Raw genomic sequence first — 24,385 nt, forward strand, 5'->3', positions numbered from 1 at the left:
CAAATAATGACACTTTTTGGAAGTACTATGCCGGCCAAAAAATTTTGGCCGTCATTGTCTGTCAATTCAAAAAAAAAAAATGTAATCCGTACTTTATTGTCATCATGATTACCGTCTTGATTATGAACGTTATTTTTTGGGTGGTAAATTTCAAAACTCAAAATTATTTTGTCATTTCTACTACATACACAGAACGTTTACCTCAGGTTATCTATGTACGATTGATCTAATTTTGTTTATTTATGTCGGATTTTTGGAATATCTGAGCCTCAAACAGTTTACATTGATTGTCAAAATGACAAGAATCGAAAGTGGGGTTACGATTCCTAAAGGTTTATTTACACCGTCGTCTGCGCCGATAATAACAAGTCGTGCCATTCGATGTGAAATGGCCACCAGAGGCACTTGGATCAGTTGGATCGCGAATGAATGGAAACTGTAATAACTACGGAAGGTGTACAACTAGAATAAATGTCAACCGTTAATTCGTCATTGATTATCAAAATAACAATAAATACAATAAGAACTTCAATCATAATCGGTGCAAATCATTTTGTAATATTAATTTGTGTTCGCGAGAAACAGCTAGACATAAAAAGGGTTTGAAACTCGAATAAGTATCAATTGTCATTGATTGTCAAAATAACAAATACAATAAGAACTTCAATGACAATAATGCAAATCATTTTGTGATATCAATTTGTATTCCCTAGAAATAACTAGACATTTAAATTTTGACGATTTGAATAAATTTTTCCTTCTGTAATTTCTGTAATACTATTACAGTTTCCCATAACGCGCGAGGTGGTGACATCTACCGATATTTTGACTTTTTTCCGGACGCAGAGTTTTGAGCGATTGGCACGACTTGTTATTACGATCAGCGCAGACGACGATTTACACTTTACTTGAATGTCAAGAAAGTGACGGCCAACATTTTTTGGCCGCCATAGTACCTATGTTTGCGAACAATTGTTTTCCGCAATGAAAATAATTAAAAGCGATCATGGATGATGTACGGTTAGAAAGCTGCGTGCGAGTTGCTGTGTCGTCTATATCTGCAAATATAGACCAATTGATGACCAAGAAGCAATGCCAAATTTCTCATTGAGTATTTTATTTCGGTAATTTTTATACTAGATTTATTTTGTTAATAAAGATATAATTTGAGTTCATCATGTTTCTTAAATGCGGCCCGCACAACATTTTTAAATTTGATGCTGGCCCGTTGTAAAAAAAGGTTGCTCATCCCTGGACTAAAGATATATATTGGGTATATAGACAGCCCACTCCTGCCAATAACAACATAAGTGGGTTTAGTTCTACCTTCGGTCGCTTTTCGCGTGGTCGCTAGCGTCGCCAAGGTTCTGTAAAATCGCGCCAAATTTGATCTTTGTTTGAATGTCTGTTTTGTATGCAAATCTACAGTTTTACTCCGATTGTGATGAAATTTTGCACACTTGACCTTCAAAACAAGGGGAAAATTACTTTAAGCTGCGAGTAAAAGCTAGTATCAAAATAAAATAAAGAAAACAAAGAAATGTAGACAATAATTAGTATTGTTATAAAACCGTATTACAAATACAAGATACATAATACAATTAATATAAAAATATCGGTCTCGTTGGTACACATTTTAAATCGGATTCACCTCTACTTCAATCCGTCAGTTGAACGGCAACAGACAGGTCGGGACTCGGATAATGGTCAGTTGGGACTATCTGGAGATTTGGATTGTTCATCGAAATGTATATCACAAACCCGATAATATTTTTGCAGCCAGAATTTTAACCATCAGCTCTTCTCTGGCGATGGCAACTGCAACGCACCATTTTCTATACATTTATAACAAAGAAAATTTGCAGCTCTTATTACACATATTATTTAGTTGTTTTATATCACAACTATGATTTTAACCTCACAATTTACCAAATGTGTAACTAACAGCTCACACCTCTCCCCACAACTCAAGTCCAAACACAGACAATTAAACTATAGTAAGACGTCGCATTGCTACCCAATTTTTGGAAACACGATTCCAGCGCGGCGCGAGCAGTTGGCCGAACTAATTTTATAAAGCATGCTTGATGGAGTTGTTTAAATTAATAATTTTGTCCTGATTTCAAATGTAAAATGTCTTTAAAATGCACAACGTTTTATTAATTATAAGAAAAATTAACAATAAATGAATTAAATTAAAAACTAGAACCAAAATTAAAATTAAATATTCAGAAAATCCCCATTTGCTTCGTAAGTAACATGTCTTTGACGATTTTTTTAAAAATTTTCTTCTTACGTCCTGCAGTTTTTTTTTTTATAAATGATCAAATTGATTGATGCATCCAACAATTTTGTTTTAATTTCCAGAAAATGGCTTTTACATATAAACCATGAAAATTAATTTTTCGTTCTAAGGCGATACGTAATTTCTTTCCAATACTTCTTTTATTCAAAAATACACTTAGATCGTAAATTTTGGCAACACAACACACAACTCTTCTGTTATACATATATACATAGTGGGTCGATAAAAACGGTACCAATTTTGTACGCTCATATTTTCCTGAGTTATTATCTGTTTTTAATGAGTAATATACCAGTGAAAACCTCAATATTTATAGAAAATATTGTTGTTGTCCAGAACTCAAAAATTGTGCGTTACAACATGAAGACATGCAAAAATTCTCTCAATTATAAGTTTTACAGATGTGGTTCAATATGTTCCCCATTTTTATTAGCTACCATTTGCAATCGTCTTCACTAGTGATAGATGGAGCAACATCAACATCGCACCGAGCGGCACAAACAATCATATACCTTGAGCTGAAGGCTCCTGAAAGGAATGCTGGAATCAGCTACCTCAGAGACAAATATGTAGCTTCTGCAATTGGGGACGGACAAAGACGATTACAAATGATAGCTAATAAAAATGGAGGGCATATTGAACCATATCTGGAAACTCATAATTGAGATAAGTAATTTTCAAAACCAGAATTTTTGCATGTCTTCATGTTATGACGCACAACATTTGAGTTAGGACTATCTCTGCACAGCAAGAGGCCTTCATCTTTTCTATAAATATTGGGTTTTTCACTGGTATATTAATCATTTAAAAAACTTAATAACTCAGGAAGATATGAACGAGCAAAATTTGTACCGTTTTTTTCGGCCCACTGTGTATTTTAGTTTCAATTTTAACTTGTCATGCTCCTTAAAAGAATAGGTACCGGAGGCACACACTATTGTTTGGTTTCTTTTTGTCTTGAATTGAAACTGAAAGTATAACTTTATTAAGAAGTTTCATCACTTAAGTTTTTACCTTTATAAATTACGTAGCAGATTCACAAATTGCCCAAAAAGTAGAAAATGTTATTTTTTTCCTTTCTTTATTGTTTTCTTATTGACAATTTCTCAATACTGAAAAAGTTGGCTATTGTAATTACTTTCATTTAATAAATGGCACTAATTCCTACCTTTTTATTCACAGAAAGTCTTATATCTTTAATAAGTACATTTTTATTTTTTTCAGAAAAGTGTCACATTTGACAAATATTTTTTGACTGTTTTAAATACAACGGTAATAATCGAAATTTTACGAATAAATACGACGGAGTGTTTTGGCCAAATGCGTGCGGAGCAGCACCGTCGAAGCTATTCCAACATTATTATATGGGATTGAAGTGTCTTACTATAGTTTAATTGTCTGTGAGTCCAAATATGGTAAAGGTAACTGTAATTTTTACCGACACTAGCGCCACTGCAGCCTTTACGAACGGAGGTTAAACTAATCTCAACTTTACTTAAAATAGTGAGAGTGCACACCCCCTGGCTTTACCGACCACCGCGGCGTCTTCAATCTGCGGATGGTTGACGAGGATCGTCTCGAGCTCGACCGGAGCCGACCGGAGCCGTAGTAGCCGATGTCTTCGGTGTGGACGAATCCCTCCGCGTCGATGGTCTCTTCCGTCTTTTGAGGGTCGTTCAGGTAGCCTTTGGTGACGGCGCCGCCGATGCAGATCTCCCCGCGGTGCTGAGGCGGCAAGGTCAAGCCCGTCTCGCGATCCACCACCTTGACGCGGTAGCCGCAAGTGACTCGACCGCAGCCCCCTTTTCGGTTGTCAGAAATGTGCATGGGTATTCCGATTTCTGTCATTCCGTAGATCACGTGCAGTTTTTGCAAATTAAATCTGAAAATGTGACAGTTGTCAAATTTAAATGGACGACCAGTGTGACCAACATAAATTATAATTCGAATTGACAAGCGACGCTCAAATGACAGAACTAGTTTGACAGACTCACCTTTTCCACAAAACTTCGGCATCTTCTTCGTGGAGTTTTGATCCCCCAATCCACACCTGCTTAACCGAAGACAAATCGTACTGATCGACTAGAGGACTGTTCACGAGAAAATGCATCAAAGTGTGAACCGTCACCAGCTGCTCCGCTTTGTGCTTCTGAATGGTTTCCAAGAAAGTTGTTGGTTTGAAACGATCAATCACAGCAAGAGTGGCACCCCCGTAGAGAATAGCATTCATAACTAGGACCGCATAACTGTGACAAAATGGAAGAACTAACGGGACCACCTCGTTGGGTTTCATGTAAAGAAAATCACGGTCTCTGCAATTACTTCATGACATTTCACTTAATCGTTGTCTCACCTAGCGTGGACAAAATTCATCCGCAGCATCCTGTACGTGATCATGACACCTTTCGGTAGCCCAGTAGTTCCCGAAGAATTCACAATCAATCCCACTTGATCGTCAACATCCACATCCTCCTCCACTTGAAAACAACTCGACTCTTCTACCAGATCTGCATACGCTAAAGCCTCATTTTGCTCGTCGTCGAAGGAAATAACCATCTCGACAAACTCGAGCCTCCTCTTCACCTTCAGCACCCTCTCGTGGCACTGATTGGTGCAGAACACGATTCTTGGTCTAGATATTTTCAGCAGTTCTTCCAGTTCATCTAAAACCACTCGATCAGACAGTGCGGGCACGAGCGCGACAAAACTAACACTCCCTGAAGCCTGCATTGATCAGGTGCAAAGGAGCCGCCAAGAACAACCCCGCCAGATAGGCCACCACGAGTTTGTGCGAGTTTTCGGACACGACTCCGACGATGTCGTCTTTTTTGACGCCCAAACGTCGAAGACTCGCCGCTAGATTTTTCGACAGTTGGCATAACTGAGCGTAGGTCAGTGATTCACCGGATCTTATGTCAATCTAAAATTTGACGGTGCTGCCAGAGCAGTTGTGCGGAAGATTGTCTTACCAGTGCTGTGTTGTCGTGGTGGGTGTTGCAAGCTCGTAGAAGTAGTTTAGCGGGGGATTCACGGGGAAGTCTGGACTGGTCAGGAGGACCCTCTAGCACTTTAAGCTCCATAATAAGTTCGCAAATGCATTGGAGAGTCTATTTATGGACGCACAGGAGTAATTGGTGATTCAATTTTTTTTAAAGGTCGAAGAGTAATGGAAATTGTGTACAAGGACCAAATAGAAATTGGTGATTTATCTTTTTTTAAAACATGGACGAGTAATGGAAATTGTGTGTAGATTACTTCACACAAAGTGATTAATATGTTGTGCAATAATTTTAGAACGATACCTGAACGAGTAATTCTTTCTTTACTCAAAGAGATTTATTTTTAATTAGAAACGAACGTTAAACGTATTGTGAAGCTTTTTCTTGTTAATTAAACTTAAAGACTCAAATAGATGGAACTACGTTTCAACATGATTAAGTCAACGATGCGTTTATCGTAAACCTGATACCAAGAGAAGAGATTCAAAAATTCACACAAAGAAAAATCGGTAGTTGGTGACGAAGAATAGAAGTTAAATACAATTTTTTTTCTAGTGAAAGTATTTTTGTTTTTGAGATAAAAAGCATTGAATCATTGAATATTTGCTCGGTCTTTCCAAAAGTCACTTTTGGTGACATTTGCGTGCATAAAGTAGCTCTTTACACACTAGTGTATAAAATAACTTTATGTACAATACTGTCAAAATATCCATAGCAATTTTGGTTCTTATACTTTCAAATTATAATAATACTTCAAAATAAAATTTTAGACATTTTTCGTGTTGGTATGGAAATATAATTGTTTTTCTCAATTACTTCAACTTTTACTAGAAAAAAAAAATGTATTAAACTTCTACTCATCGTCACCAACTACCGATTTTTTTTGACATGCATTTCGAGGACACTTGTATATTATTAATTATACAGGGTGTATCTGAAATACGTGTGTTAATTTTAACCAGTGGAAGAACACTCCAATTTATGAAACTCTCCTCTATAACATTTTTAAGAAAAAGCTTTACAAATTACAATACAATAAAATACGTGCCTCTTTGAAGCTTGAATTTGAATTTTATAGGCCAAGAGTTGACGCTTGATGCTCTCATGTTCTAAGAGTTGACAGATCTGACACGAGCGAACGGTGGGAAATTCAAAATGAAACGCGTCTTGTCCATGAGAAAAATTCACATTTATTTTTTAACTTATTTTTATTAAAACTTTTACAAATATTTGACAGTAACCTAAATGAATATATCTTGTGTTTTTTTAAATTTCACCTCAAAATTGACGTTGAAGAGTCGATTGTGAACGCACTGGGGTTTGCGGATGACGGATGAGCTGTTTAAATTTTACGTTTTTACAAGAGTGGTGCGTTCACAATCGACTCTTCAACGCCAACTTTGAGGTGAAATTTAAAAAAACACCCCCTAATATTTTATGGAATTCGGGCTTTTTAAAAATTACATAATGTCTAAACGCTGTTCAAAAATTAAAAAACTATTGTGGTGCAAATAACACACATTTTTCATGACATTTTCTATTACTTATCACAGTGACAGATAAGTCATTTGCACCACAATGGTTTTTTGATTTTTGAACAGCGTTTAATAATAATAATTTTGGATCGTGACTGTGACTAAGGTACTATTAAAAAAAATATATATAATTTCGTATCCCACCTCCACCCGGCGGCTTCCAATAATAGAGTTAAATTTATAAACTCCTAAGTGTTGGTAAAAAGTGTTCAATGAAAAAGTTCATCGAATTGGCTTTGACTTTATTTTTTAAGAGACAAATTAAGTTGGTTAGACAAAGATAGTGACAAAGATCAAAGCCATTTCGATTAACTTTTCAATTGAACAGATGTTATATGGTGGGTACCGTTTTTGTTTCTTATGAAAATTATAAATTATCGTCACTGTCGGATCTGGAATCGCGGTAAGGTTTGTCAGTGAACAACATATTTCTTGCAATCTTAAGAATGAAAAATGTCCAAATGCAATTAAGAATAAGAAGGATAAAGATCAAAGTCATGATGATGTAGTAGATAGAATAATCTCGAAGAAATGGTAAAATTCTTGGAGCATCTTTTGCATAACTGAAATAGATGATATTATTGAAGAACCGAATATTTTGAACACTTACCTTTTTACTATCCAAAAGGGAAAATATACTAATCTTGACACTACCCAGACAAATAGAAAAGTAAAGAATGTCACAAAGCACATCCTGTTGTGTCCTAAGTAAATCATAATTTTGGACAGCTGCAACAAGACTGTAACATTTTTATAACTTCTGTAGAAAATAAAACCTCGAGGAGGATGTCGCAGCAGTCGAAGAGAACGAGTCCCACCATATTAAGCCGGTGGAAATTACTTTTCCAAACGAAGGCGAATAGGACGATGGAAGTCACATGATGGATGAACATTGGCCAGAAGTCTTTCCTCTTTACGTCCAAGTACAAACCCATCAGTTCGGACAAATAGAAAGACAAAGTTATCATGAGGTGCCACCAAACATCCCTGGTGACCGCTTGATCCAAAAACTCGGTCCTGGAAGTCGCGAATTAAGGAAGAAAAAGTGAACAAGATGGCACCGACCAGCACTGATCCAGATCCCAGAACCAGGGTTTGTCCCACACGATCAAAACCGCGGCAGTCCAAGCCGAAGTGTAGTAACAACACCTCCAGAAACTTTCAGAAAATTTCGTCAAAACACTTGGCGTGTCTTGAGCGCTCCTCAACTTGAGCCAACTCTCGACTTCTTCCTCTGACACGTCGAGTTGCTTGGCCAAGCCGCGGATCTGTAACAAAACACTAAGATTCGACGAAGAGAAATTTGGAAAAGTACCCGATCGAGCTTCCATTTTTTCGAAATCGAGTAAGCCTTCTCCAGGGCTGCATGGTGGGGGGCTTTCTTCACTTCGATCTGCTTCAGACCCAGTCGGAGTCCGATCTTGGTGAAAATGTACCTTAAAGCAGAGAAAATGTATTTTTGAATTGTGAAATTGTTGATGCTGACTTTCGGCAAACATTGCGCAATATTAGCATCACAAAGGCTCCACATATCGGGTACTGAAGATCCCAATTGCTGTTTTCCTTTGTGGTGCCGAATGAGAAATCTAGGTCGATTCGCATTTTGCACTATTTGGTTTACAACTGTTTACGTAAAAACCGAAAAGTGCGTCACATTGAAAGAAACGAATAAAATCGTGCAAGTAAAAATATAACAGTAAAGATTAAAAAAAAAAAATTAAGTCATAATTAAAGTAAAGATAACTAAAACACTTTAGTTTTGTGAACATTAAAAATAATGTAGGTGTTGATAATGCTTATGCTTTTGGCTTTATACTCTGTGGTGTTCATTTTATCAACAAGTTCGCGCTGTAAGATTGAGTATAAAGGAGTAACGGAAAATATTGACAAAAGAAATTCTGTAATCCGATTTTGATAAATATCGTAGATGTCATAAACTGTCCGATTATAATAATGTACCTAGTGTCACAATAAAAAGAAATTTGTTCGATACTGTCAGAATTTGAGAATTTTCTCCTGTGTGAACGGACTTTGATAAATGTCATAACTTGTCAAAACGGAACGTCAAGTTAATTTTAAACATTTTAAGCGATTTGGAGCCTTTGGAGCTCGTCGAACAAAAAAACGTCGTATTCAACTCGTTCATGTGTAAATCGGGCTCTTTATGGCACTCGTTTCACTCGCGTTTTAAACTGGCCCACTCGTGCCATAAAGAGCCCAATTTACACACGAACTACTATTAAACAAGCAGAGTGACTTCACATCTTAAACACACCAATGTGTGATTTTAAGGTGCTTCTACATACTAAGACTGTCAAATAAATAAGCCTACTGCAAATATCTTTAACAAAAGGAAGATCATATAACGGAACAATTTTTTCATTGTTTGCTCTTAGTTTTCTTTTAAAGTTTTAAAATCAATCAATGATTCTCTCACTCAGCTGTTAATAGCACCCTGGATCGTAGAATTTTGGTCACAGATTGTTGCAACAATTTTAAGATTACAGTTGTGAGTTTTATGAATCATTAATCTTGAAAGTTATATCAAATCCTTGCTTTTTATTCCGGAATTTATAGAGCTATATCTGTCATTTGAAAAGTGTACCTCCTACCTAAAATACCGAAGACCGAATTCTTCACACCCTATAGTTCGATCATACCAAATACTTGATGATACAGATTTTTCATCAAAAAGTAAAACGCAGTATTTATCTTTTTCCGTCAAAAACAGAGCATTCATTTAATAAATAAAATTCAATATTACCAACTCACCTTGTATACTGAGTGCCCCAAAACTCCCGGAACAAGTCAATGGAGCAGTGTCAACTCATGTTAGAAAATAATGAGAAAAGTACCTAATTAAAAACTGTGGTGTTCATCTTATTGGTTTTTACTGGATCACCTGTGGAAAATATGTCATTTTACTGCGTAAAAATGTAAATATACAGTTATAAGTGAATAATAGAAAATATAGATAGAGAATTGTGAAAAACAAGTAGGACATCATAAACTGTCTGATTATAATGCAAATCGACGTCTCGTAAATAGATAATTTCCACAGTAAAGTCGCCTTTTTAATGAGTTGAAAACGAAGTGACAAAAATGTCAGCTGTCACACGTCAAATTTCAAACTATAAATTTTAATATATTTAAAAAATAAAACAATATGCTTGCAAACGCAAACATAGCAAATACATATAGTTCAATCATTTCGTCAAACTACGTGTTTAAAGGTTTAGCATTTGAAACCTTAGGCCCTTGGTGCAAAGAAGCCATCGATTTCATTAATGTAATCGGAAACCGACTTATCGCGGAATCAGGCGATTCAAAATCAAAGAAATTCCTTTTCGAGAGGATTTCCCTTGCCATTCAACGTGGAAACGCTGCAAGCATTCGGGGCACATTTCCAGATTTCGCAATATTATCGGAAATTTTTGTATTATAAAACAAAAATGTCATGTAATTATGTTATTAATATCAGTACAGTTACTATTTGGGTATCTAGACAAAGGGAGGATTTATGGAACCTTTCCCAATAAAATAGGTTATTTCGATGAGTCTATAAATACCCCTTTGGAGCTTGAATTTGAATTTTATAGACCAATTTTCTTGATCTTTTTTAAGAATTAATTCAGTAAATGATTTGAGATTTGTAGGTGCAAAATATCATCGGTCTTGCTACACGGACATTTTAAACCAGAGTAGTACAGTAGAAAAAACAATTGCTTCACGAATACTTACAGCAGATAAAGCTATGGAGAAATTATACACTCTATCAATGAAAATCCAGATTATCAGTTTTCTCTAAAAGAATTGATGAACGTTGCAGCTGATGATCCACCTAATCTTCAAACAATTCAAAATCGATTATGGAGATGATTTAGTTCTATCAAATTATCAAGGACTGTCTACTCTTTTATGCTTGAAAAAAAACATTAGGATATTTTGAATAAATTTGGACGTTGAAGATGAAAATGTTAGAAAAATCAAGGAAGTTGCTGATTTAATCCGAACAGACATCTGCAAAGAAATATTCAAAAATGATGAATATCCTGCCAGTGATCAAACGTTTTCTAAAAAAAATTGATAGATGTAATTCCTCAATCATTAGTCATTACAATTACCTATTACTCAGCGAGATCATGGGCAAAAATAAGAAAAAACATAATTCTGACGACAACAAGTTCGACAAAAAGTCTACGTCAATCGCACACGCGATTATATCTGCTGTGAAACCACGTTCTTTTTTATCATCTCTTCAACTTGGATTAAGTGTCCGGACGAAATAGTACCGCACAAGTCGACCAGTACAACTTTGCGTAATACCCCACTCACATATAAACACGATTCAGCTGGTTCGCTTTCAATAACTTCGTAAACCCTTTCCACGATTAAAATAGTTATTTACGAACCAAGTGCGGGAAGACGATGTTCCCGCATGAGCGCATTTTTTAAAGCACGAGCGACGAAGGAGCGAGTGCCTTTAATTAATGCGCGAATGAACGGAAGATGTCTTCACGCAAGTGATTCGTACAATATTTTTTGTACAAAAATTAAATTAAAATTTTTTGTTTAATACATTAAACATACATGAAGATAAAACCAAGTGGGCAGTGATCTTTGGTTATTGGAAACAATTGCTTCACTCGATATTTCAATTTTTGCAATAATTTGTGAATTTTGTAGACAAAATTGTCAACGATTATAAATCTTTCCGTAATTTTTTAATGGAGGAAAACCCAGGGAAGTTGTATTTTATGAACTAAATTATATTATTATCAAGACAGATTTTTTTTTAATACCTCAAAGGGCCAGTCTTTTTTTGCAATTTTTACATTCGAGTCGACCGGGAAGCACTCGTTTCGGAGCGAGCGTTGGATGTTGGAAGCGTTGCTTTCAAGGCTATTAGTACAAAAACAATATTTCAGCTATATCTTGTTCCCTTTGGAAATAGGGGAGATAAGACTTGAACCATACACTAAACCTGGCGGAGAAGGATTAAGAAAAATAATAGCTGCAATACCAGAAGAAGAAGAAGATATAGACTTAACCGTGGCGGCTCGTGAATTAGTAAATGGGGTAGGCAGGTTTTGAAAAGATTAAAAAATTGTACAATCATTAATTCATATTTTAATTATATCGCGATTATGTTTTGACTAGAAGTATGGTCTTATGGTCTACAATGAGATCATATACTGACTCAGACATTGTTTAAAACTGCTCAATTAGCATTAGTCAAAATTAAATGAATAATTTATTTCTGTTGAGAATAATTCCATCAAAGATCAAAAACGTAAGATGTCGGGACAAGGTTGATAAATTTGCGAAAAAAAAAATTGATTAAAATGAGTTCATCGATCAACAAAAGAAGTTGAATTCTTAAACGTATAAATAATGTAATTTGGCATTGACGAAACGTTGGAAGGAAATACCCAATTGTTAATCTGTTATTAGTGTATGAAGATTCCTATGCTGAAAGATATGGCGCTGCTTCAATAATTTCTTAATCTTGCAGATCTTAAAAATCTTTTGCCAAGAGAAATTTGGATTAAAATGATTAAATGGTCCTGCAGACAAGCAATATATTTGTGTTTATCATAAATTTAAAATTAATTTCATTAATCAGAAATGTTTTAAAGTAAGACGCAGTTTCCACATGACAGAGAGGTCACTCAGCACAAACAACATTTTTAAATGTTAATTCCGAGTAAATTTTTATTTTAGATTTTTAATCTCACTTTTGTGTGTATACTTAAGCTTATAGGTTATCAATCGAGGGAAAATTACCAGCATGACCTTATAATCAACAATAAATTTAAAAAAGTCCCAGTTGATAATTGGTTCCATAAAAACCGTGCAGAATTATTCATCATTTATTCTTTGACATATTCGAGAAGACTTGAAGCTATTATTACCAAGTCCTTTTAATCAATCACTCTAAACAGACAAAGGAATTAAACTAAAATGTATGCAAGAAGTCTCATTATTAAATTGTGCCTCTTTTCTTTCATTGGTGAGTGCCCAAAAAAATAAAACAATTTCTCTACAGAAATAATTTTTTCAGTTACCCAAGAAATAATCGATGCTAGGTAAGTCGTGGGATGAATTTTCAAGTATTGCTTACTGTTGACACTACTTTTAAGTCAGCTTACCATGACTTACCGCCTAATTAGTTAAGTTGTTTAAGGGGCGAATGTCTCCTACCTCCGCACCCTCCCACCGGTCGGTGGTCAATAGCGAACAACAAATCTGGATTGATGCGAAGAATGGTGCCGGAATTCACAATTTTAATAATAGAATGTGATGAAACTTACTTACTGGAAGGTTCTAAAATTGTTGCTTGTCTAAATGGAAGCTGGACACCAAACATTGGTCATTGTTCAAGTAAACTCGTTCACTTAAGATGACCAAATAAATTCAAACTTTTCTTCTAGAAACATGTCCTCCAATATATTCCACGTCAATATTGACGGTAAAATGTAGCGCCAGCGGAAAAGAAACGATGAATTGTACTGACGTCCTCGACGGCACCATAGCACACTTCCGGTGTGCTTCCTTTTATGAGGATTCGCGTCTTGCCAGACCTCAGGCGGTGTGCACGGAGGGCAAATGGAGCGAAAGCGTCCCCGATTGTCGTCCAGGTTAGATCGTGGTCGTTAAATTTGAAATTTGAAAATGTTGCGAATTCTTGTAGTGTGCGGCAGGACCTCGACAACGAGAGGCCCCACATTGATCGTTAGTGGGAGGGTTTCCAAGAAAGGACAGTTTCCGTGGCAAGCGGCTCTGTACTCCTCTGTAGATCAATCGTTTCTTTGTGGAGGAAGTTTGATAAATGAAAAACTTATTTTGACGGGTAAGTTCTCCACGATTTGGGAGATAGAGTAACCGCATTCGAAGCGAAAGTGAAACTTTCTTAATCCTTTCTGAAATAATTATAGACTTCTCATGCTTATCTCATTCTTCTTTCTTCTAAACCTAAACGTATGGCGTCCCACGACCAAATCTTTTCTGCTTCACAGTGTTCTTCCACTAACAATCTCTTCCAATAAATTCCTGTCTCTGCTTCTTCCCATATTAATTCTCTTTGTACAATGTTTGTAATTTCTCTTTATAATCTACATCGAGAATTAACACCAACGAATTTCATTCTGTTTTTTGCCAATATTTTTCTTAGGTTACTAGCTTTCACTTGTTCTTCCTTAATTTGCTGTTGCCACATCAAACAGATATTTGTCATTTATTCATGTCATGCCATTGTATATACAGGGTGATTTACGAGGAATAATGAGCCCGATGCAATAGAAAATGCAACCCGCAATTCATCAGGAGAAAAACCCGGACATTTACCGCTTCGATGTCCGGCTTTTTGTTCCAATGTATTGTGGGTTGCATTTTCTATTCCATCGGGCTCATTATTCCTCGTAAATCACCCTATATTTATTTATTAGCCGCCCATTGCATAACCGATGTCTACGGAAAGATGCTTAACAAGGAAGATTATCTTGTGGCAGTTGGAAAACATTACAGAAAATATGACGATCCTCGCGACTCGAATCATTCTCAAACTTCTGTCGTAAGTTGGATTAACAACGTAGAGTGAACATTAATTTTATTTAATTTTCTAACAAGATCCAAGACATGTTCGTCCCTGACGAATTCGAAGGAGATACTCAGAATTTATTGGCAGATATTGCTCTAATTGTTACGGTAAAAACCTTCATACTTTCGGAGAGAGTTCAACCTGTCTGCATTGACTGGACAAGAAATTATGAAAGCGCCATATTAAACTCTGTTCAAAGTAAAAAGGGATTTGTAAGATTTACGCGGTAGAATATACTGTTTTGTAATGCTGCATTTAAGGTGAGCGGTTGGGGTTACACTCGAGAAAGTGGCAACTTATCGAATGAACTCAGACAATTAGAAGTTCCATCAATCCCTAAGAAAAAGTGTAAAAAAGATGTACCAGAGGAATATAAAAGATACGTAACCTATGATAAATTATGTGCAGGTTACTTGGAAAATGGTAATTAGATCGAATATTTTCTACTCGGTCGTGTACGGTAGGGTTGTATTTCCGTAACTGGTTGCAGGTTCTTCGGTTTGCAACGGAGACAGCGGGGGCGGATTAGTTTTTAAATATTCAAACAGATTTTTTATTGCTGGCGTCGTCAGCTTATCTCCTTTAGGTGACACGGCGGAAGGAGGATGTAACAGTCACCAGTACGGCCTCTACACAGTGGTCTACAATTACTCTGACAATTTTATTTTAAGAAATATGGTTCGATTCAAACCGTGAGTTTAGATAAATCAGAGAAATGTCTCGATTACCTTTGAGTTTTAGATCTATTGGTGACGATAGCAAGTGTGTTAATTGCACAACAACTACTCCACCACCGACCACTACTGATGAAACTGGATCTACCGTCGACCCAACTGAACCCACCGAGCCTACAAAATCAACCGAGCGACCAGAGTAAGTAAAATTGCGTCTTGGAGGACACATTGATAATAATTTGATGATTAAGGGATGGTTGTATTTTGCCGGAACATCCGGATTCAGGTCGCTGGTCAGTTTTGGGAAACTCGTCTCAACTGTTTTCACCAGGAAAATTTGTCGAGAATAGTACCACTCTGAGAGTACAATGCAACGAGAAACATAAACTGGATGGTCATGACCTTCTTGTATGTCGTTCTGGGAGTTGGTCGGCCAAACTTGGCAAATGTCTAAGTAAATATCGAAATCTTTCCTTTAAATACGACTTACATTTTTGACAATCTTATTTCAGAGACTTGCTCGTCCATGCAGAACACGGTCAGAACGAAAGTGGTTTGTGAGTTTAAAAACAGAGAGATTGTGAACTGCACCGATCCCTTCGATGGAACAATTGCGAAGTTCAAGTGTGCTGAATTTTATGAAGAAAAAAGTTTAAATCTTGACCCTCTACTGTGTGTGAGTGGCACTTGGTCCAGACCTGCTCCAAAATGTGTTCCAGGTTAGTTAGTCAAAAAAAAAATATGTTGAAAAGAAACACTTTCGACATCGATGAAGAGAATAATTTTGTAGTGTGTGGTCAAAAATCCAATCCCAGCGCCGCGTTAATCGTTAACGGAAGCACAGCATTTAAGGGAGAATTTCCTTGGCAAGCAGCTATTTATGAACGAGGGGAAAGTCCAGAAACAAACGTATTAATTTGCAGTGGAACTTTGATAAGTGAAAGAATTATTTTGACAGGTGATTGTTTCCGAATCTGCCGATTATCAAGTCAAGCGTACATTTTTTTAGCTGCGCGCTGTGTCGTAGATCTTAGGGGTGAAATGGTTCCCAAAAGTGAGTTCATCGTTGCGGTTGGAAAATATTATCTCAATTATTCCGATCCTCGGGATGTCCATCAAGCGCAGTTCTCTCAGGTTGAATTACGTTGAACAAGTTTAAAAAGTTTACTTTTGCATTTTTTGTTTCAGGTGGAAGATATTTTCATTCCTGTGGAGTACAAAAGGATATTCCAACACTCTTTGGGAAATATTGCTATAATGGTGTCAAAAAAGGTGTTCAAGTTTACGCTCACGGTTCAACCGGTCTGTGTTGACTGGACAAAATCTTCGGACGACATTTTGAACTCTAAGGAAAAAGAATTTGGATATGTAGGTTTCATGCTATTGATATTAAAATCGATTATATTTTATAAATCTGCGTTGTTGTAGGTTAACGATTGGCGTTACATCACTAGGAAACATCCAGATGAACTAAGAAGTATTAGAGTTTTGTTCGTTAGCCGTCAAAATTGCGTTCCGGATTTTATTCGGAATCTTGGAAATTCACAAGAATACGAGTATATGACAGCAGACAAACTGTGTGCTAGCTACCGAAATGGTAATGCGTTGAACAAGATATTGCTCTTTACCAGCTCTAGTAATTCCATTTGTGGATATTAAACAAATATATTTCAGGAACTTTTGGACGGCCAAGTCATGTTGGAGCAGGACTTGTCTTTAAACATGCAGACAACAGATTCTACATTGTTGGAATTTTTGCTTTTCAACCACTGCGCCAGTACGTCTTCTACACTGATGTTAAATTATACGTTGACAACTTCCTGTTAGAAAAAGTCGCGCGATATAATATTTTATAGAATCGTAATTTGAAACAGTTTACGATAAATTATTTTTGTCAATTTAGTAAAACTTCAATAAAAGCAACAGTAGTTTTTTAATTTTCTTGCAACAAAAAATACAATTCGGAGACATTTGCCGAAGAATTCAAAGGCTGATGATATTGAAGTGTTGAAACGTGGCCGAACATTGACAAAAATTAAAGATATTATTAAGAAAATAATAAAATAAATAACATGAATTCGTTCGCAGCATTTATTAATATATTTGCATGATCGGTCATTTTCACGTGTTTACCGATTTAATTAAACAATTAGTAAGTTATGTTTACCGATCCTTGATCGTTGCTACAACAGTGCGGTAGGTAGTATTTCATGAATGATACTGAGCCCGACGGAATTGAAAATGCAACCGACAATACATCTGCATTATATAAATGTATTGTGGGTTGCATTTTCAATTCCGTCGGGCTTGCTATCACTCGTAAAATACCCTGTATTTAACAAAACATCTGGGCATGTTTTTTAAATTTAATGTTCCATCAGCAGGTAAACTTAATTAAAGCGTTATTTGTTTCTATTAACAATAAGACATTACTCTCAAAATATCCAAATTGTTCTAAGTAATACTGAATCGAAGAATATGGTGCACTAATCCCCTACGAGTTGATGATGACAAAGAAATCTTGAGAAATAATAAAGGTACAGTACAATACACCTCATTATGTCATCCCTGTTAGCTGTATATCCCGAAAAAAACAAAAATCTTTTGTGAACTTTTTATTTAAAAAAAAATAGTGTCAGTTTCTCGAGTCGTGATAGGCCGAGGCGATCCTGCCAAATTTGTCCTTAATTTCTGGATCGCCCCCCAGCTGGACCAGCACCTGGTAGGTGTCTTTCTGTCCTTTCCTGGCCGCACAATGCAGCGCCGTGAGTCCATTCGCGTTCGCCGCATTAACATCAAATCCCAACTCTTTGACGACAATCTCTACCAAGTCGTTGTATCCTTCGCTGCTCGCCAAGTGCAACAAATTGAAATCTACATTGTTGGTGCAACGCACGTCAGCCCCGCTCTCGATCAACAACCGACAAACATCGACGTGCCTCCCTAACACCGCCTCATGCAGCGGCGTGTTCCCGCAGTTGTCTTTTACATCAACATCCACACCCAGCTCGACCAAAACCCGTACGATTTCGGCGTTTCCGTGGAGGGCGGCGACGTGCAAAACGCTCCTGCCGTTTCTAGTCCTGACCGCGTGATCACCCCCTTGACCGATCAAAAACCGGAAGATTTCACCCTCGCCTTGTCGCGCCGCCAAATGCAAACAACTCCACCCGTCTTTGTTTGAGTAATTTATCAGAGCGCCACCCTCTACCAGTAGCTTGACAGTCTCGGGGTCGCTCTTGGTGCAGGCCAACATCAGCGGGGTCCAGTCGGCGCGTTTGAGGGCGTTGACTTGCGCCCCGTTTGCCAGGAGGAGGCGCACGACTTCCGCTTGCGAGAATTGAGCGGCTTCGTGCAGGGGTGTTTTGTCGTCGTTGTTCTTGCAGTCGACGCTGGAGGGGCGGAATGACAGTAGGTAGTTGATGGTGTCGATGTGGCCCAAACGGGCCGCACAGTGGAGGATGGTGTCGCCGGTGGTTTCGTATTTCAGGGTGGCCCAGTGAAAGCCAGGGGTGGATGCTTTGAGGTCGACGATAGGGGCGATGTCGCCTGAGAGGGCCCGTTTGAGAAGCCGGTTGATCTCGCGTCGGGATAAAGACAGCTCAGGCATTTTTAACTTTGGGGGATTTTGCAGGTTAGGAAAAACTGTCAACACTTTTTGAGGTTAGACGCCTCCGGGACAAGTTTTATTCACTTTTTGGGTTTAATGGGGGCACGTGAGGATTTAGAGCTCCAGCAGGACGTAGCAGATGGTCGGAAAATGAGGCAGTTTTGTGCCAAATTGATTCTGATGGTCGGTCATCAGCAGAATCAACAATCATAACGACAAAACTGTAATAATTCTGCAAAAGGAAGAAATCATTTGCTTTACTTATACAGACGCGGAGAGCTTTCCAACCAAGTTATTACCCGATTAACCAGATGTTATTACCTCTTACGTGATTGTAGTTTTATCTGGTGATTGATTTTCATAGATTTAGAACACGAGCGGCGGGAATTTCAAAACGAACTCTCTTAGTCTTAAGATTTCTCAGTTCTCACTTATTTTTATAGAAACACATTGATTCGATTTCGGCAGTACCTTAAATAAATGTGCAAGTTATGCAGTTCAGGCTTTAAAAATGTTGAATAATTTCACAAGTTAACAACTGTGACCGGACTACAACAAAAAATATTTTTTAATATTTTTATTATTAAACCTATGAACTCTTTGATTATTATTATAATTACAATTCATCGTCACTATCGGATCTAGAGTCACTGAAAGGTTTATCAATGAAGAGTACATTATTTACGACCTTCAATATGAAAATTGTCCAAATACAAAAAACAATAACGAGGATAGAAACGAAAGTCATGATGATGTAGTAGACAAAATATTCCCGAAGGAATGGTAAAATTCTCGGGGCATCTTGTGCATAACTGAAATGAAGAGCATTATAGATACATGAACCAAGTGTTTTGAGCGTTTACCTTCTTACTACCCAGAAGGGAAAATATCCCAACCTTGTCACTATCCAGACCAACACAAATGTGAAGAATGTCACAAACGAGGTCTTGTCGTGTCCTAAGTAAATCATAATTTTGGACAGCTGAAACAGGACTCTAAGGATTTTATGACAACGGGAAAAACCAAAACCTCGAGGAGGACGTCGCTGCAGTCGAGAAGAACAAGTGCCACCATAAAAATCCGGAAGAGATGACACTTCCAAGCGAAGAAGAGTAGGACGACGGTAGCCACGTGATGGATGAACATTGGCCAGAAGTCTTTCCTCTTTACGTCAAAGTACATACCCATCAATTCAGACAAGTAGAAAGACAAAGTTATCATGATGAACCACCAAACATCCCTCGTGACCGCTTGATCCCGAAAGTTGGTCCTGGAAGTCGCGAATTAAGGAAGAAAAAGTGAACAACATCGCACCGACCAGCATTGATCGAGATCCCAGAACCAGGGTTTGTCCCACACAATCAAAACGGCGACAGTCCAAGCCGAAGTGTAATAACAATACCTCCAAAAACTTTCACAAAATTTCGTCAAAACGCTTGGTCTGTCTTGAGCGCTTCTCAACTTGAGCCAACTCGCGACTTCTTCCTCTGACACATCGAGTTGCTTGGCCAAGCCACGGACCTGTAACAAAACACTAAGATTCGACGAAGAGAAATTTGGAAAAGTACCCGATCAAGCTTCCATTTTTTCGAAATCGAGTAAGCGTTCTCCAGGGCCGCATTGTGAGGAGCTTTCTTCACTTCGATCTGCTTCAGACCCAGTCGGAGTCCGATCTTCGTAAAAATGTACCTTGAATCAGAAAAGAATTAATTTGGAATTGTGAAATTGTTGAAGCTGACTTTTGGCAAACACTGCGGAAGATTAGGATGACAAGGGCCCCACATATTGGGTACAGAAGTTCCCAGTTGCTGTTTTTCTTTGTGGTACCGAATGAGAGGTCTAGATCGAATCGCATTTTTAGACGAATTGGCTTGTAAATGTTAAAGAACAAAGTTTTACGTACATTAGAAGGTATGAGTTGTAGATAAGACAGTAATAAATAACGATAAAAAACAAATTTAAACATGAAAAACATATTGGAAACGTTGATAGTGTTTATGCTTTTAAGTTCACGTTACTCCGTGGTAATAAATGTACCTACTTAGGTATTACTTGATTCACCCTGTAGGTACCAAATACATATGTTAGTTTTATCGTCAGGGACATGATAGTTATGTAATTATATTAATACAGAAACTACTTACTTAAACTCGAGTGACTTAATATATTTAAAACTGTCGGATTATAGTGCAAATCGCCTTTCATGAATGAATCATTACCAACATGAGGTCGTTTGCGGCGAAATGTAAAACAATATGAATAAATTTCAGTTATCTTCGGAGCCGTCGTCGCTGCTCGACCTGACGTTCTCTTCGACTTGTCCCTCCCCCAGGACAAAGCAAATTTCTCCAGATGGTAGGTACGAAACAACTTGATTTGATTATCCAGAACGGGAATATCTCTATTTTGGTGTCGTCTTGCCAGCTTCGAGAAAGGTGTCGTCGCAGTCATGACCATCAGTACGAGAGAAGTGAAAGAACATTTGTCTTGCGTTTGATCTCTATGGCGAATTGATCGATGGAGAGAGACTAGTAAAAGGACATCGAGATCAAGTAGCATCACCAGGACCAGATGTCGCCGGTGATGACCAGATACTCGGGGAAGTATTTCTTTGGAGAAGACGGAAGACCCAAAACAGATCATTACAGGTTTCTGCTTGAGTGACACATGTACATTTTACATATAAACATTTTATAAATAAATGGTGAATTTCCTATTTTGCACGTTCAGTCGAAATCTGGGGCGACATCACAAAAATGAGAAGATTGTGCTGTAAAGGCGGTTGCATAACCTGTAGGACAGGTAATGTGGGCACCTTCAGAAATAGGCGACAAAAATTTTGATATCACGCAATATCGTTTTATGATTAATTGTTTGCAATACTCCCTCGTCGATTGAACCTCCGCCCCACAGTTTAACGATTTAACAAAGGTTTTCAATCGATTTTTTTGGTTTGGATGTTAACCTGGCGATCGCGTCCTGTAGTTAACACCGGCGCCGACATTTCGATATCTCTAGTTTTCTTCAACAGTTCAATTTAGATCTTATCGCAGCCTCTCGAAGTTCCCATTTTAATAAATTCCGTGAGTAATCCGATTGGATTGTAGTCGAACAGTTGGACGGTGTGATTGTCACGCGTCATAAGTACAGTACGCGATCAAAATGACATGAGTAATTCGAGGGTGTTGTCTGTTTTCCGTTTAAATTCCGAATTAAAACATTATCGGCGATAAAAGTCCGTCTTTAGGTTAAGTTAAGAACATGTTCTTTTAGTGTACAGTCGAGTTCGAATCGTTTGAATCGTGTAAAATGGCCGGGTTGTACCGAACGGTGATGGATACGTTTTGGAGCGAGTACATTTGGTTGCCCCCGAACACCACATGGCAGGACATAGCCCCCGAGTCGAGCACCGAGATACAACATCCGGACTACAGGCACCTCTTCTACCCACTGCCGATGGCCCTCGTCATGCTGTATTTGCGTTACGTCCTCGAGAAGTGGGTTGAGGTTATGTCGGTGGTCGGAGCGGATCTCACACGATTAGGGTTGCAGGTACTGGTTCGCACCCGTGGGAGTCTCGTTAGGGATCAAGAACACGAAACCAAAGAAAGCCCCTTCGAATGCGGTCCTGGAGAAGGCGTACATCGGCTCGAAGCGATGGAAGCACAAACAGGTACCCCCTTTGACACTCTAGTTGCATTTTTAATCGACCCGTGACAGATTCAAGGCTTGGCCAAGCAAGTCGACATGTCCGAGCGCCAAGTCGAGCGGTGGTTGCGCCTCAGAAAAGGCCAGAACAAACCTTCCACGCTGACAAAGTTCTGCGAAAACTCCTGGAGGTGTCTCTACTACACCTCGAGTTTCATCTACGGCGTGGTCGTCCTGTGGAACAAGCCCTGGCTGTGGAGCATCAACGAGTGCTGGTGAGTCAACACTTGCAACCGTGTCAAGGTTAAATAATCACTCGGTGGAGTAAAAAAATTTATTGAGCTGTTACACCGTCTTAATTACTATCAGTCTTGGGCTTGCGTCTCACTCTGAACGACAGACTCCGCTTCTTCTTCTCTCTCGGTCTCGGCTCGTCCAGCGTCAGCCTCCTGGCCATCTCCTGTATCTCCTTGAGGTTCTCGGCCGAGCTGGCGGCGACGTTGCGCCGCAAGTGCGACGAGTCGCTCCCGTCGTAGAAGTCCGGGGGCGGCTTGGGGCGCCCGATGAAAGACTTAGCACGTTGCAACATTTCTCGCCCGAGACGATACTAATAATTAGCGATAACGTTTTATCATGACTAATTGCGATTATCTGACGCTTTCGTGAACTTGATTAACGACGATCGCATCGTTGGGAGTCGTCGCTTGGGGCAAAGTGCAACAGAAAGGTGTTCGCGGTGGACGTGACGCATCGACGGTTCAAGGCGACGTCATTTCCGACGAAAGCGGCACCGGAATCGGAGGCTCGCGGACGGCTAATTGGTCCCAGTGGGAGACACCGACCTCGACCGTATTTTTTCCATTGTTATCTCAAGATTGCGGATTCGACGAAGACAATGGACGCGCTGTTTGTTCGAGGATTTAGGCGGGATTTGATTGGTTTTTGTCTAGTTTCTCGTTTAATTAAGCGTTGAGAAAATTTAACGATGCAGTTACAACGAAAAAACTTTTAAAACGGTCGTCGTCTTTTTGTGGGGCGTGGCCAAGAGTTGCACTGTTCACTGGCGCGTTCTCCTGATTGGCTGCGGCAGCGGTGGCGCCATCTCTTGGGCACAAATCCGTAACGTATGTTTGCAGGAACGGCTTCCCTCACCAGTCGGTCACCAGCGACATCTGGTGGTACTACATGATCTCGATGTCGTTCTATTGGTCGCTGTGCGTCAGCCAGTTCTTCGACGTGAAACGCAAGGACTTCTGGCAGATGTTTATCCACCATATCGCCACCATCGTCCTGATGTGTCTCTCGTGGGTGGTGAACGTGTTCCGCATCGGCAGTCTGGTCCTGGTGGTCCACGATTCCGCCGATATATTCCTGGAGGCGGCGAAGATGGCCAAGTATTCTGGATACCAGAAAGTCTGCGATATGATCTTCGCCATATTCACCGTGCTCTGGATCGTAACAAGACTGGGAGTCTATCCGTTCTGGATAATAAAAAAGTGAGGGCGCGCACCGTCTTGTTGTCGGTCGATTGTAATTTGTCTTGTAGCACTTCGATAGATGCGCCGAGAATGGTCCCCATGTTCCCGGCGTACTACATCTTCAACAGTTTGTTGTGTCTCCTCCTGGTGCTGCACTGTTTTTGGACGTATCTCATACTGAAAATCGTGGCCAATTCACTCAACGCCGGCAAGATGGAGGGAGATATCAGGTCGAGCAGCGACGACTACAGTGAAGATTCCAAATCTCAATGATACTATATAGGAAGTCGATGGTTTTATTGTACTTGTCTGAGCTTCGTCGGCTTTAACCGATCGTATCGGGCCAGCCTCAATTGAGTAATTTCTTCATTTTACACTATACTAAATGTACAAAACATTGTTTTTTGTACTTATTTATAAAAACAAATCTTCACTTTTTCAGAACAAATTTGGTATTTTATACCAACCTATATTGTAAATTCATGTTTAGTTACGATTGTTTATAAATGGAAGTCCAAAGTTTACCAAATCAAGTG

General features: G+C 38.6%; 6 protein-coding genes across 6 annotated transcripts; 2 read left to right on the forward strand and 4 right to left on the reverse strand.

The window, feature by feature from the left end:
• Positions 1-1,541: 1,541 nt before the first annotated feature.
• Positions 1,542-9,952, reverse strand: LOC138129747 (luciferin 4-monooxygenase-like). Its single transcript, XM_069046050.1, has 10 exons — positions 9,612-9,952; positions 8,155-8,275; positions 7,905-8,107; positions 7,616-7,856; positions 7,450-7,568; positions 5,275-7,402; positions 5,018-5,225; positions 4,659-4,968; positions 4,300-4,617; positions 1,542-4,187 (listed from the first exon to the last, which is right to left on the reverse strand). The coding sequence occupies exons 6-10, from the start codon at positions 5,383-5,385 to the stop codon at positions 3,797-3,799; spliced, it is 1,338 nt and encodes a 445-aa protein (XP_068902151.1). The 5' UTR covers positions 5,386-7,402; positions 7,450-7,568; positions 7,616-7,856; positions 7,905-8,107; positions 8,155-8,275; positions 9,612-9,952; the 3' UTR covers positions 1,542-3,796.
• Positions 7,553-8,370, reverse strand: LOC138128210 (ceramide synthase 5-like). The gene is made up of 3 exons (XM_069044397.1): positions 8,155-8,370; positions 7,905-8,107; positions 7,553-7,856 (listed from the first exon to the last, which is right to left on the reverse strand). Exons 1-3 carry the CDS (start codon positions 8,368-8,370, stop codon positions 7,553-7,555), a joined length of 723 nt encoding a protein of 240 aa, XP_068900498.1.
• A 2,741-nt stretch (positions 9,953-12,693) lies between the features above and the next one.
• On the forward strand, positions 12,694-17,050 carry LOC138127622 (uncharacterized). Its single transcript, XM_069043683.1, has 17 exons — positions 12,694-12,852; positions 12,904-12,928; positions 13,027-13,223; positions 13,274-13,480; positions 13,534-13,692; positions 14,288-14,412; positions 14,469-14,651; positions 14,700-14,862; positions 14,930-15,131; positions 15,181-15,312; positions 15,365-15,567; positions 15,626-15,832; positions 15,904-16,071; positions 16,123-16,247; positions 16,302-16,481; positions 16,542-16,710; positions 16,788-17,050. Exons 1-17 carry the CDS (start codon positions 12,804-12,806, stop codon positions 16,967-16,969), a joined length of 2,676 nt encoding a protein of 891 aa, XP_068899784.1. The 5' UTR covers positions 12,694-12,803; the 3' UTR covers positions 16,970-17,050.
• Positions 17,051-17,713: 663 nt separating this feature from the next.
• LOC138127625 (ankyrin repeat domain-containing protein 16-like) lies at positions 17,714-19,168 on the reverse strand. Its single transcript, XM_069043687.1, has 2 exons — positions 19,023-19,168; positions 17,714-18,955 (listed from the first exon to the last, which is right to left on the reverse strand). Exon 2 carries the CDS (start codon positions 18,721-18,723, stop codon positions 17,749-17,751), a length of 975 nt encoding a protein of 324 aa, XP_068899788.1. The 5' UTR covers positions 18,724-18,955; positions 19,023-19,168; the 3' UTR covers positions 17,714-17,748.
• A 117-nt stretch (positions 19,169-19,285) lies between these two features.
• On the reverse strand, positions 19,286-20,881 carry LOC138127627 (ceramide synthase 2-like). The gene is made up of 6 exons (XM_069043689.1): positions 20,868-20,881; positions 20,292-20,412; positions 20,042-20,244; positions 19,753-19,993; positions 19,587-19,705; positions 19,286-19,535 (listed from the first exon to the last, which is right to left on the reverse strand). The coding sequence occupies exons 4-6, from the start codon at positions 19,942-19,944 to the stop codon at positions 19,340-19,342; spliced, it is 507 nt and encodes a 168-aa protein (XP_068899790.1). The 5' UTR covers positions 19,945-19,993; positions 20,042-20,244; positions 20,292-20,412; positions 20,868-20,881; the 3' UTR covers positions 19,286-19,339.
• Positions 20,882-21,731: 850 nt separating this feature from the next.
• Positions 21,732-24,378, forward strand: LOC138127623 (ceramide synthase 6-like). The gene is made up of 5 exons (XM_069043685.1): positions 21,732-22,220; positions 22,276-22,396; positions 22,444-22,646; positions 23,508-23,867; positions 23,918-24,378. Exons 1-5 carry the CDS (start codon positions 22,033-22,035, stop codon positions 24,120-24,122), a joined length of 1,077 nt encoding a protein of 358 aa, XP_068899786.1. The 5' UTR covers positions 21,732-22,032; the 3' UTR covers positions 24,123-24,378.
• Positions 24,379-24,385: the final 7 nt, after the last annotated feature.

This window comes from Tenebrio molitor, chromosome 4 (genome assembly GCF_963966145.1).
Source record: "Tenebrio molitor chromosome 4, icTenMoli1.1, whole genome shotgun sequence".
NCBI lineage: Eukaryota > Metazoa > Arthropoda > Insecta > Coleoptera > Tenebrionidae > Tenebrio > Tenebrio molitor.